General features: G+C 46.7%; 1 protein-coding gene across 1 annotated transcript; it reads right to left on the bottom strand.

The window, feature by feature from the left end:
- Nucleotides 1–692: 692 nt before the first annotated feature.
- Nucleotides 693–18,038, bottom strand: Mat1a (methionine adenosyltransferase 1A). The gene is made up of 10 exons (XM_048339154.1): nt 17,882–18,038; nt 17,452–17,795; nt 12,864–12,941; nt 11,384–11,506; nt 9,262–9,374; nt 8,655–8,798; nt 3,947–4,165; nt 2,760–2,942; nt 2,267–2,400; nt 693–1,129 (listed from the first exon to the last, which is right to left on the bottom strand). Exons 2-10 carry the CDS (start codon nt 17,543–17,545, stop codon nt 1,027–1,029), a joined length of 1,191 nt encoding a protein of 396 aa, XP_048195111.1. The 5' UTR covers nt 17,546–17,795; nt 17,882–18,038; the 3' UTR covers nt 693–1,026.
- Between the last annotated feature and the right edge of the window lie 539 nt (nt 18,039–18,577).

Raw genomic sequence — 18,577 nt, forward strand, 5'->3', positions numbered from 1 at the left:
GTGAGAGCTGAGGGGTTAATCTCTTAATCTGCAGTCTGCCCAGGCCCAAGTCTGCAGGACAGAGTTCCCGGCCCTTACTTCAGTCTGCTTTACCATTGCTCGGGTTTGTTTCTGGCTTGGGAAAGGCTATGAAGCTCCTAGATTCATATCTAGACCCTCACATGTATGGCTGTGGAACCCTGTGAAAGCTATCTAGACTCAGTGCCTTAATTTTCTCTACTTATAAAAGAGGGTAATAGAAGACTGTATCATTCACTGGGGTGAAGAAGGCATGAGATCAGTCACTAGTTCAGTCTCTGGAGCACTGCAGGCACTCAGGAATCAACTGTTACCTCTGATGGAAGCCCAGCTTGGAAGGAGCCTTTTTGTGTGTGTGCTGGTCCTGGGGCTTGAACTCGGGGCCTGAGTGCTGTCCCTCAGCTTTTCTGTTCAGGGCTAGTGTTCTACCACTTTCAGACTTTCTGGTAGTTTATTGGACATAAGAGTCTCACAGGCTGGTTTTGAACTGTGGTCCTCAGATCTCAGCCCCCTGTGTAGTGAGAATTACAGACATGAGCCACCAGTGCCCAGAAAGGTAGAAGCCTTTTACAGGCATGCTGGGACCATGTATGAAGAGGCCAGTGTGCCCAGGCCCATAGGAGCCCTGGGACCTATGAAATTCAGTCACCTGGGCATAGCCCAGGAGGGCCAAGGGTCAAGTCCTGGTTGTGAGAGGAGGGGAGTAAAACACTTCCCTTCTGACAGGGGTGGCTTTCCCACTACATCAACATTGCATTAGTCTGAGGGACAGGCTGATTGATCAATGTGACTAAACTTGTAAGGCAACATTTCTCCTCCCATTAGGGAGAAGCTACCTTGCTTCCAGGCATGCCCAAGGATTATAAAATCGGGTGAAATTAGAGGGGTGTGGCTTTGCCCTGAAGGTAGGGGGGAGAGTGGTACATCTAGGAGGGGCTGGGAGACCTGAAAGCTAGAGTTCTGGGGAGAGGAGGACAGAGACAGGGCTAGGCCAAGTTCCTATCAACTCTAGAACATAAGTTTCTTGGGGATCTCCCAGGGAAACTCGTTTCTTCCAAAGTGGCCGTAGCAGGCAGTCTTCTGATAGATGGGCTTCTTCAAGTCCAAGTCCCTGCAGGTTTGGCAGAAGACAAGGTCATTTGGAGCTGGACAATAGCCAAGGTTCTTTCTCTCTGCATTTCTCTCTCCTCCCTCCCTCCCTCCCTCTCTGCCTCCTTCCCTCTCTTTCTACCTCGCTTCCTCCTTCTCTCTCTCCCTTCATCTCTACCTCCCTTCCTCCTTCTCTCCCTCCCTCTCTTTCTACCTCGCTTCCTCCTTCTCTCTCTCTCCCTTCATCTCTACCTCCCTTCTTCCTTCTCTCCCTCCCTCCTTTCCTTCCTCCTTCCTTCCCTCTCCTTTCCTTTCTTCTTCCTTTCTTTTTCTCCTTCTTTCCTTCCTTCATTCATCTTCCCATCCACCAGTACTACAGCTGAATTCAGAGCCTCACTTAGCTTTTTCTCTCAAGGCTGGTGCTCTATCACTTGGGCTATAGTTCTGTTTCCAGCTCTTAATTGTTTAACTGGAGCTATGACCTTTTCTGTCCAGGCTGTCTTTGAACCATGATCCTCATATTTCAGCTTCCTGAGTAGCTAGCCTGAGTAGCTTCCTGAGTGGGTATGAGCCACCAACACACAGCTCTCTCTGCAGTTTGAGCACAGGAGCCACTGACAGTTGGAAGAGCAGCCCTTATGGGGAACTGTACCATCCACATGCCTAATCCTTTGTAACTTAGGCAACAGAGGGTCTGAGGTGCAAGGACCACTGAGCACACACAGGGATCAGAGACCCACATTTGGTTGGCCTTAGGGTACCTTTCTCCACTCCATTTCATTTCACTGGCCTGGCCCAGAGCCATGGTCCTCACAACCAAGTTCCATCAGGGACCAAGTTCCAATCAGGGATGGGGCCAGAGTCTGTGAGAATGGACCTGCTTACTGGATTCTCAGACTTCTGAGATCCCCCAGCCCTTTAAACATGCTCCACTGAAGTTCTTATCTACTGGACCAGTGGGGAATCTCACACAGCCTCCTTCAACCTGAGAAGCAGACACTCCTTAGCAGGGGTATGCATAGTGCTGGGCTGAATTCTTGAGACCTTCCTACATAGGAGGCTGGGAAAGTATTCTTCCTGCTTTCCTCCCAGTTGAGCTGTTCCTCTGGGCAGAGCAGGAGCCAGGTCTACACAGCACAGAGTGGCAGAACTCTCTTACCTGACTATGACACCTGGCCGGAGGTCAAAGTTCTTGTTCACCACCTCTAGCAGCTCGCGCTCTGTCTTTTTTGAGGTCCCGTAGGTGAAGATGGAGATAGACAGCGGCTCTGCCACACCGATGGCATAGGACACCTTGCAGAAAGGGCAGGATCAGGGATTGGAGACCTCCAGACCGATGCTTCCCCAACCCAACAGATTCCTCTCCTTCTCTGTCCAGCAGCCCTGCTGTCTTTGCAGAGAGCTGTTTCTGCATGTGTATCTCTTCCCCAACATTCATTTTCCCTCCCTAGATTTCCAGAATGCTGGCTAGCTACAGTGCCCAGCTCAATACACACAGAACCACGACTATGGGTAAATGCCTGGCTTTCCCACCAGGCCAACATCTCCTTACTCCTGGTGGAAACAGAACCAGATACTCATTAGGGACAGGAAGGCAGGGTGAGACCAGGAGTGGGTGTTCAGGGACAGGAAGGTAAGAGGGGGTGACTTACCTGGACAAGTACTCTCCGGCAGAGCCCTGCCTTTACCAAGGACTTGGCCACCCAGCGGGCAGCATACGCTGCTGAGCGGTCTACCTTGGTATAGTCCTTTCCAGAGAAGGCCCCACCGCCATGGGCCCCCCAGCCGCCATAGGTGTCCACAATAATCTTGCGGCCAGTGACACCTGCATCCCCCTACAGAGGGAAAGAAATAGGAACAGTGATAAACAGAGACCCCCTGAATTGTTTGAGGAGTTGCAACTCCCAGAAAGGATGCCCCAAAGCCACCTGAAGGTGCTTTTCAAAGACTCCATGCCTGGGGATTATCTAGAAACACCTGGCTCTCATCCATCCGAGTTCTTTCAGTGGTGCATAATGGAAATCAGATGACTGAAAAATGCACAAGATAAGCCACAGACCATCTCGGGTCATGCCTGTTTTGTTTTGTCTTTATGCTAGTCTTGGGACTTGAACTCAGGGCCTGGGCACTGTCCCTGTTTTTTTTTCCTTGTTGGATATGGGGCTTGAGCTCAGGGTCTGTGTGCTGTCCCTGAGCTTTTCTGCTCAAGGCTGGCACTCAAAAACCATAGCTCCACTTTTGGCTTTTTGTGGTTGATTAAAGATAAAAGTCTCAGACTTTTCCTTCCTGGGCTGGCTTGGAACCTCAGATCTCAGCCTCCTGAGTAGCTAGGATTACAGGCATAAGCCACTGGCATCTGGCTCATACCTCTGTTTTTGAATATTATAAGGAGCCATCTTCCTATGATAGAAACTGCACTGCACGGGCTCTCACCCTAGCTACCAGAAATGGCCCACTTCCCAAGGTATCCTGTGCAGCAGCCATCAGTGGACATGCCTTTGGATGCCTTTGAAGCCAGGTTGTGGGGGAGGACTCTTTGTTAAATGATCAGGTGAAACTCCACTTACTCAAATACTCCTTTCCACAGCCTAAACTTGACCTTTTTGCTTGCTTGCTTCCTTCTTTCCTTTCAAATGGCAGGCCTACTATTTGGAGCAAGCCTCTAGCCTTTGACCTTAGGAGACCCTCCCAGATTTTATTCAATGAGATTGCACACTGAGTGCCTAGCCAGACCTAGTTGAGCCACTCAGAGCTTATCTCTTGCTGTCTGTTTAGAAATACAAGCAGCCCCAGTAACCAAGACCCAGCAACAGGGCCTCCTTCAGAGGCAAGGGCACACCTGGGGACCTCCAATGACGAACCGCCCGCTGGGCTGCAGGTGGTAAATGGTGTCTTCGTCTAGGTACTTGGCAGGCACCACAACCTTGATCACCTGCTCCTTCAAGGCCTCACGCATGGCCTCCAATGTTATGTCTTCATTGTGCTGGACAGAGATGACGATGGTGTGGATACGCACGGGGATGACAGCGCCATTGTCCTGCATGTACTGAACAGTCACCTGCACATTAGAAGGACAGGGGGAGGGAGCTGTGAGAGCCAGGCCTGTGCTGGGGGCACATCACTGCTGGTCACAGATCCCTGGGAAGCAGGCCAGGGCTCCCAGGACCGACTAGGGCCTCTTCTCCTCTGAGGGCCTTTGGAAAGTTAATGGAACACATTTGAAAAGTTGCCCCACATTATGGGATAACTGGGGATAAGACATAGCTATTCCCATGTGTCACCACAGTAAGTACTACCAGGACACTTGCATTTTCTCTCATCTGTGATCCAACAAGGTTCTTCCCCTGATATTCCAGAGGCTGCAGGGTACCAACAAATGTCTCCTAGCCCAAGACTTCTTCCGCCTCTCCAGGGCATTGGACCAAAGTATTCCTGCTTCTACCAGTAAGTGCAGGAATTCATAGCCATTTGCTGACAGGGATGGGGGTCTGTCAGCCCTGGGCCATGAAGGGTTAAGAGAGGCCTTTAGACGGGAAATAGTTGTTAATATCCAGAACCTCTGAGACAGAAGCAAGGAGCCTGACAGATGGAGGAGCCCTAAATGTGTATACAGACTTAGAAGACTTGCCTACTGGGATGGGAGGGACCCTTGCAAGAGTGGCCGACATAAGAAAGGACAGCAAGAAAGCCAGCACCTGAGTGTTTCATCAAGGAAGGAAGAGGAGAGTGCATTGGTGGGGGAGGGAGGCTGCTCTAGAAGGTCAGGCCATGGCATGAATTGAACATATACCCCCAGAGACGTGTTCTGTGCCCAACTTGTGCATTATCTAATATTTAAGAAACTGCAATGGAGAAGGCATGATTAGCCCTACAGAACAAAGCAATGGGGAGCAAAACAATGTGCCTTCCTGTCACAGTCAGTTTGTAAAAGGCTGAAGAGCTGAACCCCACTCAGTGTGACCTGAAAGCTTGCAAACTGCCCCTCCCTGTCCTTTTCTGAGCCCAGGAATCTGTCATTACAGACTGCCTGTGGGGATGAAGGAAAGTGCCTGGAAACCCTGGCTTTGCAGGGAGAGTGTGAGGAAGTGGTGAAGATGGCAGACAACAATGGGAAGAAAAGCCAGGGCTGGTGAAGGAACCAGAATGCAAAGGCCTTAGAATCACATGTGAGCTGGAGTTGTCTGACCTGCAAATTTGTGGCCTGATAGCTAGGGGCACTGCCTAGCTGAAGCTTACCACATAAAACCATAACCCACAAGCCCGATGCTACTTAAGTCATCTGAGATAGTAGTACCCAGAGTGTGCGAGGTGTTTTAAGTCTGCTACTACCTATGCCGCTGGCTGTACAGGACTGTTCCCTCCTACAGCCGGTGAGGACCACAGGACTGCACACAGTACTGTCCTCCCCCTCCCCCAGGGCTATACTGCAGCCACACCTTGGCCTTCCCAAGGCCTGTCAGCCAGCCATCAGTTGTGGATCTTATCAAGCTTTCTCTTCTGGGTTCAATGGGGTGAGTTCCAGAGAAGGGGGAAAAAGCCTTCATCGCCAATTGCGTGACCCTAGAGAGATGAGTGGGTTGCACATATCATCTACGATCAACTCTAAATTCTGGGATGCTCATACATAGGACTCCAAAGGAAATTGGAGTCAAAGGGAGGGGTGGTGCAGTGGGTCTCAGGAAAAGATACCTGTAGCAGGCTGTAGAATGAGGGGAGCTTCATGGAGCCTCAAGGAGGAGGTTACCCCTTCTTACTTTGGCTCTATTGCTCCCTGGATGACTCCAACCCTACCCCCACACCCCTAATAAACCCCATGTGGCGTCTTTGTAGAAACATAAAACTGGGTGACAGAGCAAAAGGCCCAGCTCTGCTCTTATCTCATCATGTCAGCAAAGGGAGGAAAAATACAGCATGGAAAACACGGCTCTGACCCAGTACAAAAATAGCCCTTGTACAGCCACCCGGTTGTCAATATCAGCAGCAAGAATTTGTTCAGGTGGAAAGATTCATCCTGTTCATAGTCCACATGGACAGATGATGAAAATCCTTTACAAACAGGGTATGGAGGAGGAGGAGGCCTGCCACTGGGCCCAGCATGGAGCCCTTGCACATGGTGCCCTTGCATGGAGGTAGTATGGATGGAGAGCTTGGCTGCCCTGTGGCCTGCACTGCACTCCACCAGCAGTCAGCACACTTTTCCTGAAGCTGGTGTAGGGCTTCCTATGGTGGGAGAATGATGTCCACTTCAGACCTATGCAGGCATCTACTGTGAGTGAGTGTGTGTGTGTGTGTGTGTGTGTGTGTGTGTGTGGGTGGGTGGGTGGGTGTTGGGCCTGAGGCTTGAACTCAGGGCCTGGGTGCTTTCTCTGAGCTTTTTTATTTTGCTGAAGGCTAGTGTTCTACCCCCTGAGCCACAGCTTTACTTCTGACTGTTTTTCTGTTTAATTGGATGGAGGTAAGAGACTCAGACTTTCCTGTTTGAGCTGACTTGGAACCATGATCTTTAGATCTCAGCCTTGTAAGTAGCTAGGGTTACAGGTGTGACCCATCTTTTTTTTCTTAGCTAAACAGAATGAAGGTTGGTTAGTCTGACGGGTTGTTCTTCCATTCTTTTCTTTCACCCAAGGAAAAGGAAAGCCTGGTGAAATCTACTGGCTTTCTTCCACACCTGTTCAAGAATTTTCTTTTCCATTTTGTTTCTAGACGGTACCACCATCCCAGTACAGTCTGGGCCTGAAGTTACCAATATTTCTGTGTACTTTCTTCTGGCACTATAACAATCTACAAAATTAGTTTTCCTGCCCCCACAACCTGCCCACAACCTCCAATGACACGTGAGAGGTGTTAGTGGATACACCTCCCACTTTGGGAGGGGGTTGTCATGTGGAATAGCACAGGAAGCATCAGGGAAGGGGTGTCTTTGGGCCACAAGCATCTGGTCTTGCCCCAAATATAGCCAAGGTATGGCCTCTGCCCTGGGTATGGCGCTACATTTGGGGTGAGAAGGATGTGTGGCTCCGTGTGGCCGAGATCACAGGACAGTCACTTGGACCACACTGAGCTAAAGCACCAGAAGTACCAATTCCAAATTCAAGGGGAAAAATAAGTTGTCTAGTGGTGGCTGGGAATGACATTCAAAAGTGATGAGCTTTGCTGAAAACCTGTGGACAGATGAGGACCAAAAAGGGACCCTAAATAACTAAATAAGGGTGGGGCATACCCAGGAAGCTCTAAGAAACAATAGGAACCTGAGTGAAATGACATGGGTTAAGGAATGATGCTGTGGATGGGGCAGGCAGCAGAAGGTAATTTGGGGAGACATCAAAGACTGAATGACAGGATGATGAGTGGCTCTTCCTCTGCCTGCAGAGAAGGCAGGAAACAGAGAACCTATTAGGAGATTTGGAGAAATTAACTGGAATTCCCATGGAGGAAGAACTTTTGGGAGGGTAGGGGGCTGATGCTTGGCTGGCAGGCATGGGGGCAGCTCTGGAAAGGCTGTGCTGAGAGCAAAGGTTGCTCAGCTGGAGAAAATAAGGGGCACAAGTAAGATGTCCTTAGTCCTACTCAGGGACTGGTTTTTCTTCAATCCACTCCTTCAGCTGAGCAGGAAATGGTAGTGAGCAGCACAAGCAAAGCTCTCAGGCATGTGTGCCTGCAGGGTGAGGAAGAAATGAAGTGATTTAGAGGGATGTATGGGTGGGATATGGAGGAACAGCAATCCACAGCAGAATAGAGGGACAGAGCACATGGGGGACAAAGTGCTAAGACCTTCGGCATCACATGTTGAAACATGAAATGAGCCAAGGTGGGGGCCATTGTCAAAGGTCAGCAGGGTTAAACAGAGGGTGACATGGGCAGTGAATGGTGACAGGACATTTCCACATATGCTAACACTTGCATCACCATCAGCCTTCAAATAGGGACTTCAGGACAGATTTCAACAGAACAGGGAGTAGAGAGGTCAGGGCCTATGGGGTTGGAACTAAACACGGCAAAGGGAAAACCTTTTTTCCCCTCTCTTTTGTGCCTGTACTGGGGCTTGAATTCAGGGCCTGGGTGCTTTTTCATTCAAGTCTGGTGCTCAACTATTTGAGCCATACCTGCACTTCTGGCTTTTCAGTGGTTAATTGGAGACAAGACTCTCATGGACTTTTCTGACAGCTGGCTTTGGACTATGATCTTCAAATCTCAACCTCCTGAGTAGCTACTGTTTATGTGCATGAGCTACTGCCAGTGCCTGGAAATTTTTGAAAAAATTTTATAATAAACTTGAAAGTGAGGATGGGGGATATAGTTAGACTAGAGGAATTTTAAAATAACTAAATCTACTCAAAAGGACAGTATGCTGAGTACCCAGATGGGATATTTTGATCTTAAAAATGGCAAGAATTGAGGTTGGAAGTGTGACTCAGTCGGTAGACTGCTAGCCAGTGAGTGAAAGTGTCAGGTACTGAGTTCAAATCTCAGCCTCAGACCTTTAAAAATAAAGACTAGATTCAACTGGCTAGGGAGTGCTTATAGTTACTGCAGAGAGCTCTGCTCACCTGAGTCTTAGAGTCGGGTCTCAGCCAGGGCAGGATGCCAGAGCGCCTCAGTTCCGCCATCCGTGCATTGAGTTTGTGAGCGAGGATGATGGTAAGGGGCATGCACTCTTCTGTCTCATCCGTGGCATAGCCAAACATCAAACCCTGCAGCAGAACATCAGGGCCAACTGAGCAACACCCACCTCAGACCAGCTGGATGACAGGTGTCTCCAAATTTTCCTGATGGCTCAACATTTACTGGGTGCCTCCTACATGAACAGATGACACCAAGTATTTAAAGGGGGATGGGGTATGGTCTCTGACCGCCCGCCCCCCCCCCCCCAGTCAGTACTCAAGAACCCGGAAGACAAGCTGAAGCAGGCACTAGAACCACAGCCTGCCACAGAGCAGCCAGATTCTGAATGGGCTGCCACAAGGCAGAGCCATTCTGTGCAAGCATATTCTTCCTCAGTTCTGATCCTGGGGTGATGGCTCTACCCTCCAGTGTCATGCATCCATTTCTCATGAATTTACTGGTTCACTCTTCTGCAGGTCATAGCTCAGACCAAGACAGACCATGCTGGAGTGAAGTTCCCCCCTTATGGTTCCCTCCCCACATTGCTGACACCTGATCTCCTGCCCCGACATCCTCTTCATTTCTGTCTAGATGGACGCACTGGGCGATATCCGGTGACTGTTGTTCCAGAGCCACTAGCACATTGCAGGTCTTGAAGTCGAAGCCTGAGCAGAGGGAAAGCAAGCCTGAGCAGGGCCAGGGGTCACTCGGGGCAGGGTTGTGAGCTTCCTGGGGGACTGTTCAGTTTAGTGTTCAAGTAGGAGGTCTGTAACCAGCTGAGGTCTTCTAGGTCCACAGCTGAAAGCCAGGATGGCATGGGAAAGCCATGGATCCTTCCTTCCCCCATGATCATGTGGAACTTTTTCATTAAAGAATATTCAGCTGGGCATCAGTGGCTCACACCTGTAATCCTAGCTACTTGGGAGGTTGAGATCTGAGGATCATGGTTAGAAGCCAGCTCGGCAGGAAAGTCTGCAAGACCCTTATCTCCTGTTAGCCATGGAAAAACTGGAAGTGGTGGTAGAGTGCCGACCTTGAACAAAAAAACTAAGGGACAGGGTTCAGGTTCTGAATTCAAATCCCAGGACCAGCACACACACAAAAAAGAGAAGAGGAGAAGGAGGAAGAGGAGGAGGAGGAGGAGGAGGAGGAGGAGGAGGAGGAGGAGGAGGAGGAGGAGGAGGAGGAGGAGGAGGAGGAGGAGGGAGAAACAAACAAAGAAACAAAGAAAGGAGGAAAGAAAGTTATCCTCAATCTTCTTTACTATTCAATTATATTTTGGTAAGATCCTATATTCTGCACAGAACTGTGACATTAAAAACTATATAGCACCAAAGGTGCTCTGGCTGACAAATCAGATTTGTGACCCTATCCCTTTGGTTTCTCAGCGAGCAAGTCCCCAGACTCTCATTTGAAAAATGACTGGAGGAAGTGAAACCCAAAAGCATTCCAATTCAGAACTCCCGATGTGTGTAGAGCCCAAGTATTTGATATAGGGATCAAAGCCATGTGCATAAACCATCCAGAGAGAGTCCATTTGGCCCAGGCCACTGACTAGCTTGAGTATAGGGAGACCCAGAGAACTGAGTGCAATTCAGCAAGTGCTGGGCTGTCTGTCACTCCTCTGTTACTACAGGATAGCACCCCTGGAAATGTCCCCCACTATCTGAGACAGAACAAGATTTGCTGTTAAGTTCTAAATACACAAACAAACAGGCTTTTCTGGGCATAGCAGGGCAGAGCCTCTCTACACATGATGACATCTCAGATGCTCAGGACAATAGAATTCTGCTGTAAATCCCTCACATCTTGACTGGGAAATTTTCGATTACATTGACTATTTTTTCCCAGTGATATTTTAAAGAATTATTATTATTTTGTTGTCAGTACTGAATTTCAAACTCAGAACCTTGTGTTCTCACTTAGCTTTTCCACTCAAAACTGGCATTCTGCAACATGGCCCACACCTTCACTTCTGGCTTTTTGTTCAGGTCTCAGTCTCATGAGTAGCTAGAATTATAGGCATGAGCCACTGGTGCCTGCTCCCTGTGATTCGTGACACCTCTTCTCCTCCAGGTTTTATTAATTTAAGTGAATGTAATTGCTTATGATTGCTTTGGGCCATATCAGAACTATGGCTGGACTGAGTTTCTACACTGTCATGAGTGCTCCTCATTTATGTCCCACAACGATGCCATGGGTGATGGGAAGCAGTGTAAATTAGTGAAAAGCACAGGAATTCCAATTGTGGTAACCTGTCACTGGCTGCAGTACCTCACATGAATGGTTTTCCTAAGTCACTTTGTCTTTATCTGCAGCAAAGCATGCCAGAATTTCTGGAATGATAGAGCAAGACAGCTCATGAGGGGGGTCTAGCATCAGTGTCTTGCAGAGAACATCTCCCCCCCCCACACACACACACCCCATCTGGAGAGGGCATCTCCCATCACCAGGATCTTCTTGCTTTTCCAAAGCTTCTGCCAGCCCCAAGATGTCAGGATCTTAAAGTTGGTGAGTATGTGCCAGTTCCACTGGCTTCAGTATAGGGGCGTTGTTTATCCTGGCAGGATATGTACTTTCATAAAACCCAATGCTCAGAGTGCTCCTGCCATGGGGTAGAGAGCTCTCTCAGCAAAGACCTACATGCATTCCAGTCCCTGGAACCCACACTCACCCTTGGCAGAATCATCATAGCCAATGTGCTTGATGGCATTCCTCACTACCCGCTGGTAGTCCACCATGGCCACTGAGGTGATCTCTCCACAAAGCAGCACCATGCCTGTCTTGCACACTGTCTCTGTAATGGAACAAGGGCAGATAGCCACCACAGGCCAGCAGAGGGATGCCAAATACCTGGACTCTTCATAACACCAACAGGAAGACTTGCAAGGGTTTTATTTATGAGCAACAGATTCCAGAGATAAAATAGTAATGTCAATAAGCATGTTAAGTCCAGCACTAAGAACTGAGCATCTTCAAATACTTCAGGAATTATCAGTTCTACTTGAGTTTTGTGTCAAGTACTTATTCCTCAGAGAGCTACACAAGTTGCTTAACCTTTTAGTTTCCTTAACTATCCCATGAGGATAATAGACTGCTATGTGGATTAAAATAAGACAATGGCTGACAAAGCTGTCATAATGATCCTAGTGGATGTATTTGAGCCATCCCAACTCCATCCTTGGCTGTGGGCAGTGGGATCCTGCTTAAAGGATAAAGACAGACCAACCTTCTCTTGAGCCATTTACAAGGATGTCAAGGTATGATCTACTCTCAGAAGGTCATGGGGCTCTGAAGTACTCAAGACCGAGGCCAGGATGCCACCAGATAAAGAATCAGTCTGTGCAGTGGACAGCACAGAGTATGGGCAGTGAAGGCTCTGATCTTGGTGCTGGGCACCCAATGCCCATGGTCTTGGCCAAGGTCTTGGTCCAGCTAGCCCTATGATCCCACCCATGACCCCATAGAGCTCCTGGCTCTACTGTGTTGAGACCTTCAACCCAGGCCAAGAACGGCTGTTAGAGGATGTATACCATAGTGAAGATCTTCAGCTTTCAAGAGCCTCCAAATGATATTGGACTTAGGGGGGCAGAAGAGCTCAATGTTTTAGTTCAATATTAAATCTCTTAGGAATGCTGTGGAGTTTAGCTATGGATGATCAGCAAAATAGTTACCTACTGTTTTGTGAAATGGCAGGTGTGAATCACTTAACCCAGAGTCATAGCACAAGGAAGGAAAACAGTGGGAGGGGCCAGACTTTGTATGGCGCTATCAAAGGCACCTGCAACAGGGCCCCAGGTCATGGCCAGCTGGGCAGCTCTTGTATCTCATCTGGAGGCTTGGTCTAAGCATTGCTCTTGGAAAGACTAGGTAGCAGCAAGGCAAGGTTCCCACCCAGCACACTGCTACCTATGGTAGCTAAGAAATCAAATGCCAAATACTTACTGGAATAATTAACAAGTTGTTTCATGGTCAGAAATGCACACCCCCCACACACACACACCATGCAACATAGGAAAAGTCACTGAAACGAAGTAGCCCCCTGCAGTCCAGACACCAGGGACTTTGAAACTGTGCAACTCTGTGGTTTTATGCACATGTGAGTCTGTCAGTCCCACCCTTGTGTCTTTACGAAGAGAGATCACATCTCTTACCACATGCCACCTTGGCATTGGGGTCTTGCTTGAGGTGGGCATCCAACACTGCATCGCTGATCTGGTCACAGATCTTGTCTGAGAAGAACAAAATGAAATATTAAAACAAGTAATTATTCTGTCCATTTACATGTCAAATCTACCTACCAAAGACAAGAGAAACTTTTCTTAAATATAAAAAGGTGATAATCCAGGGGCTGGTGGCTCATGCCTGTAATCCTAGCTACACAATAGACTGAGATCTGAGGATGGTAGTTTGAAGCCAGCCTGAGCAGGGAAGTCCATGAGGCTCTCATTTCCAATTAACCACCAAAAAGCTGGAAGTAGAGATCTGGTTCAAGTGGCAGAACACTAGTCTTGAACATAAAACCTCAGGGACAGTGCCTAGGTACTGGGTTCAAGCCCTAGGATTGGCACAAACAAAACAAAACAAAACAAAAGAAGTATGAAATAAATTGAGAAGATGGGTAAGGCTAATCAAGACAAACTGATATGTTGACTCAAAACTCTTGTACAACTACCTAAAATAATTTTTAAAAATTTTGTTTTGTTTTGTTTTTGCCAGTCCTGGGTTTTGGACTCAGGGCCTGAGCATTGTCCTTAGCTTCTTTTTGCTCAAGGCTAACACGCTGCCACTTGAGCCATAGCACCACTTATGGCCATTTTCTATATATGTGGTGCTAGGGAATTGAACCCAGGGCTTCATATATACAAGGCAAGCACTTTTGCCACTAAGCCATATTCCCAGCCCCTAATTTGTAAAAATTTCATTTCAGCAAACTTCTGCCTAATTATAGATGATGTTATATGCAAACATAGACTTCCCTTAAAAAATGTTTGTCAAAATCAACTGAGCATGTATTTAGAGCAATTCTCTCTCTTTATTAATGAGAAATTCTCCTATTCCTCAACTTAGTCCATGAATTCTAACATCTAGAAAGGCCCCAGAAACAAGAGTTAAGTCTTTAATCACAACAGCCAGATGAGCTGCAGTTACAAAATCAGATGCATTGTATGTAAAATACCACACCTAAGTTATCAGTGCTGCTCAGGAAATTCTACAGGACCTCCCCACATAACCACTGCTGTTTCACAGAATGTTTCCACGAGCAGCTCTCAAATCCTCCCCTGGGGGCGGGGGGTATGGCCTAGTGGCAAGAGTGCTTGTCTCCTATACATGAGGCCCTGGGTTCAATTCCCCAGCACCACATATACAGAAAACGGCCAGAAGTGGCGCTGTGGCTCAAGTGGCAGAGTGCTAGCCTTGAGCAAAAAGAAGCCAGGGGCAGTGCTCAGGCCCTGAGTCCAAGCCCCAGGACTGGCCAAAAAAAAAAAAAAAAAAAAAATCCTCCCCTGGTCACTCAGTACCCTGAAAGCCAGGTGTCCTTACTAGGACATCTGGACCACAATCTGGACCACACAGGGACTGAGAAGGGTTCAATATGGGGTGGGATTTGATCTCACTCTTCTGCTGTGAGCCTAAAAGTCTCAACATGGTCTAAATGGCACTATGGAAAAATGTACTCCACTTTGGGGTTTTACAAACTGAATATGCACTAATGAAAAAAGATAAAAGTGACCTTATTTGTATGTATTGCATCTTATTTAAGTATTGAAAACTGGAGAAGCCAGTTTCTGAATAGGTTCATTAGCTTTGGAGTTAATCCGGAATCAAGCAGTTCAACACTCAAGAAGAGATATGAAGTTCTATAACTGAGGACATTGGCTAATCTGCCATTAAATGGGAGCTCCCAAATTTTCCCTCAGAAATGACTACAAAACATATGTTTGCATCTTTCTATCCAGTGGCAGATCCTGATTGTCAATCTAGGTTTGTCAGGATCCATACCTTCTGTAGATCCTAACCAATAAAGGCCTCCAAAAATAGCCTGAAAAAAACTACAGTAGCCACTTCAGGCCTACCCACCATGAAACTGAGAAGCTATTTTCGGCTGATCTGGAAGTGTCTGTTTATTTCAAGGGTGCAGATCACAAGTCCCACAAATTGTGTAGGAAAATAAAATAGATAAAGGGACAAGCTAGAGTTCAGAAAGGACATCAAGATAGCTCCACCGATAGGTGAAGCCTAAAGCAGTTCTTTCAGGCTTCCTAATGGCTATCTGCACCCAACAGATTTCAGATAGCCAACTGTTTGCTATCTTGGAAGCTGAAAAACCAAATACAAAGTTTATCAGCAATAGTATGATAAGCAGAAAGTCACCAAGCCTTAAGGGGAAAATGACCTATGTGGACAGTTAATATATAGTAAAAATCAGACAAGCTGATGGACTTGCGAATCATTGGATTGGTAGGAATTTTCATTCTTTGTACACTGAACACGTTGCTGCATAGAGCTACTGTGTGCAACAGGGTGGAGTAAATCCTTCTCCTAACCTGTAGATAAACTTTTTAAGTTGTCAGACACCAGTAAGGTACTTGAGATTTTAAATACAGTAAAGCTAAATAATATATCTGTAACGTAATACACAATTGCTATTTACAAGTCTCATACAAGAACAATCTATCCCAAGATTTTTTTTTAACAGCACTACTATTGACATTTTGGACCAAATAATTCTTTGTGGTAAGACTGTCTTCTGCAGCGCTGGATGTTTAGCAGTACGCCTCTTCTCCCATCCCAAAGCTGTGACAATCAAAACTATCCCTAGTCATTACCCAGCCCTTCTAGAAAGAAAAGAGGGCAAAATTGCTCCCACACACACACCAGCTGAGGACCACTAGCTAATGCACACAAAGAGTGGTGGTACTTTGAAATGCCCAAACCCACGTTACAAAATTAAATCCCTCTGAGAATTCCAGGGGGCATGGCTCAAGTGGTAGAGTGCCTGCTTGACAAGTGTGAGGCCTTGAGGCCAGGCGCCGGTGCTCACACCTTTAATCCTAACTACTCAAGAGGTTGAGATCTGAAGACTGAAGTTCAAAGCAAGCCTGGGCAAAAAGTTCATAAGACTATTTCTAATTAGCCAGCAAAAAGCCAGAAGTGAAGCTGTGGCTCAAGGGCTAGAGCACTAGCTTTAGGAGGAAAAGTCAAGTGAGAGCACAAAGCCCTGACTTCAAGCCCCCGTACCAGTACATACATCCCAAAAGCAAAAGATACTCATTATCATCTACACACAAAAAAAACTATTAAAAAACAAGGAAGGGCTGGGAATGTGGCCTAGTGGTAGAGTACTTGCCTAGCATACATGAAGCCTTGGGTTCCATTCTTCAGTACCACATATACAGAAAAATCTGGAAGTGCTACCATGGCTCAAGTGGTAGAGTGCTAGCCTTGAGCACAAAGAAGTCAGGGACAGTGCTCAGGCCCTGAGTTCAAGTCCCAGGACTGGCAAAAACAACAACAAAGATGGGAACAGATAGACTTAGAAACAAGTTACCATATACCTCCATGCTCCAATTAATTTGCAGAAATATATGTATACATATATGTACAAATATATGTATATATACGTACATACATAGACACACATATGTATGTATATGCATCAGTGTATCTACAATAGTTCTCCAAGTGGAGTTCCTACACTACTTCTAGCATCTCCCAGGAACTGGTTAAAAACAAAAATTCCTTAGTCTCTATTCAGATCTACTGAATAGAGGTACTCTAGGGATGAGGTCTAACAGTTTGATTCAACCAGCTCTGTGGGTCATACTGATGCACCCCAAGGCTTCAGAACATCTGCCCTACCATCTGAAACTTCGAAAATCTGGGCAATGTCCTCGCTGTTGCCGAGGAAGTCCCTCTCACTTCTCCACACCATGGTCCAGCCACCTTCAGGGAATCTAAACAATACTCAAGATTTTTTTCTTTGGGAAGCCATTCGTTTACTTCCATTAGAGACTATCCCTGAGATGGCTCAGTGCCTGGAGTTTCATCTCAGCCTCTCTCAGGATTCAGGGAGTTTCATTTCTTTTTATTTTTTTTATTTTTGATGTACAGAGAGGTTACAGTTTCATACGTAAGGCAGTGAATACATTTCTTGTACTGTTTGTTACCTCCTCTCTCATTGCCCCCTCTCCCCTCCACCTTTCCTTCTCCCCCCACACCCGAGTTGTTCAGTTGGTTTACACCAAACAGTTTTGCAAGTATTGCTTTTGTAGTCATTTGTCTTTTTATCCTGTGCCTCTCGATTTTGTATTCCCTTTCACTTTCCTAGTTTTAATACCAGTATATACAGTTTCCAATGTAGGAAGTTTCATTTCTGAACTGCATGTGCATTATTTAGGATCCTATTTGGGAAAACATTTCCTGTTGACTTAAATAGATCACTGATAATAGACTAAAACTTTACTTAAAAAAAGTATGTACAACATAAGGATCTTTGCACATAACCAATCCCTGGTTCACTGTCTTGGCCCACACTATTCTGAGAGGCAGGTGGTGGGCCAACATGGATCAGGACCCTCGGTTTCAAAACGTATGACTGTTTTACAAAACAATTTCACATGGTTTCTCCAAGATAAGTAATTTGCAAATTTGTTCAAAGATACCTAATAGAAAAGTGATTTCCCTGAGCATAAGCTGGGAATGGCAACATTGTCAATGAACCCAGGACAACCTACTTACCCGGATGTCCCTCTCCTACAGATTCTGATGTGAACATGAAGGCTCCTTCTTCACTCAGAGAATGGTCACACAAGCCATCCACAGGTCCATTCATTGTGTCACAATTTTCCACTTGGCTTCTCCAAAGGTGACAATTTCAATGCTGTGACTTTGCCTGAGATTTTTTTTTTCTTCCTATAAACCCAGCAGGCTTGTCTTTAGCAGAGCCAGGATCGCCTCTGCTCAATTGCCTGTGCCCATGTGAGAGCCAGGTGAGGATGGGCAAGCAAGGAGGGAGTGGATGAAATATAATCGATGGACCTGTCACTCCCTCTGGCTGGTCAGAGCTTGCTCCTGAGTGGCTCCTATATAAGGAAAAGTGAAAGTGCCTGAATAATCATGTGAGAGAACATTGGAGGAGTCCATTTCCTGGAGGGGAGTCATCTCTTACCTTGAGGAATGTTTAGTCTTTAGCTCTGATGTCCCAAATGCTAAGTATCTGTTCATTCAAGAGCAAGAAGGCTGTACAGATTCTGCAGAACCAAAGGTCTCTCTGGGACTTCCTCCAGCTGTTTAACTCTGATCTTTGAACTGCTCTAGAGTTAACATCCCACTTTGGGGAGGGGGGTGGTTGATGTGAGGACAAGAGGGTACAGGTAGGCAGTAAGGGACCGTTTCACAGAGACACAGTTTAGACACTAAGATTGCAACCCTGGGGCTTGGCTGGCAAGTGCTCCCCCCTTACCCCCCTTATCTTATCTGGATTGGGTTCATCCCCCTCTACTACCTCAGGGCAAAGCAGGAGGTTCCACCTGTACTCCCAGCTAGCTAGGATATTACACACACATTCATTTTAGAGGGAAACTTCCGAGTCTTCATATTTTTCTGCTAAGATAAATCACCTAAGTGGTCAACTTTAAGAGATCTTTAGGAAAATTAACAAGCAATGTTTTTTTTTTTGATATTTGTTTGTTTTTGTCTTAAATCACCTGGGCAGATAACAGAGAAAATGTTTTGTTTCTTAAATAAAGGTTTTCTGAGGGACATATCCTTTACAGAGAAATCATCAGTTCAGTTACACAAATCTTCCAGATGAAAGAAGTAAAACACCTATATATTTGGTTCTAAATACTTAACATCTTGTCCA

This window comes from Perognathus longimembris, chromosome 2 (assembly GCF_023159225.1).
Source record: "Perognathus longimembris pacificus isolate PPM17 chromosome 2, ASM2315922v1, whole genome shotgun sequence".
Classification (NCBI taxonomy): Eukaryota; Metazoa; Chordata; class Mammalia; order Rodentia; family Heteromyidae; genus Perognathus; species Perognathus longimembris.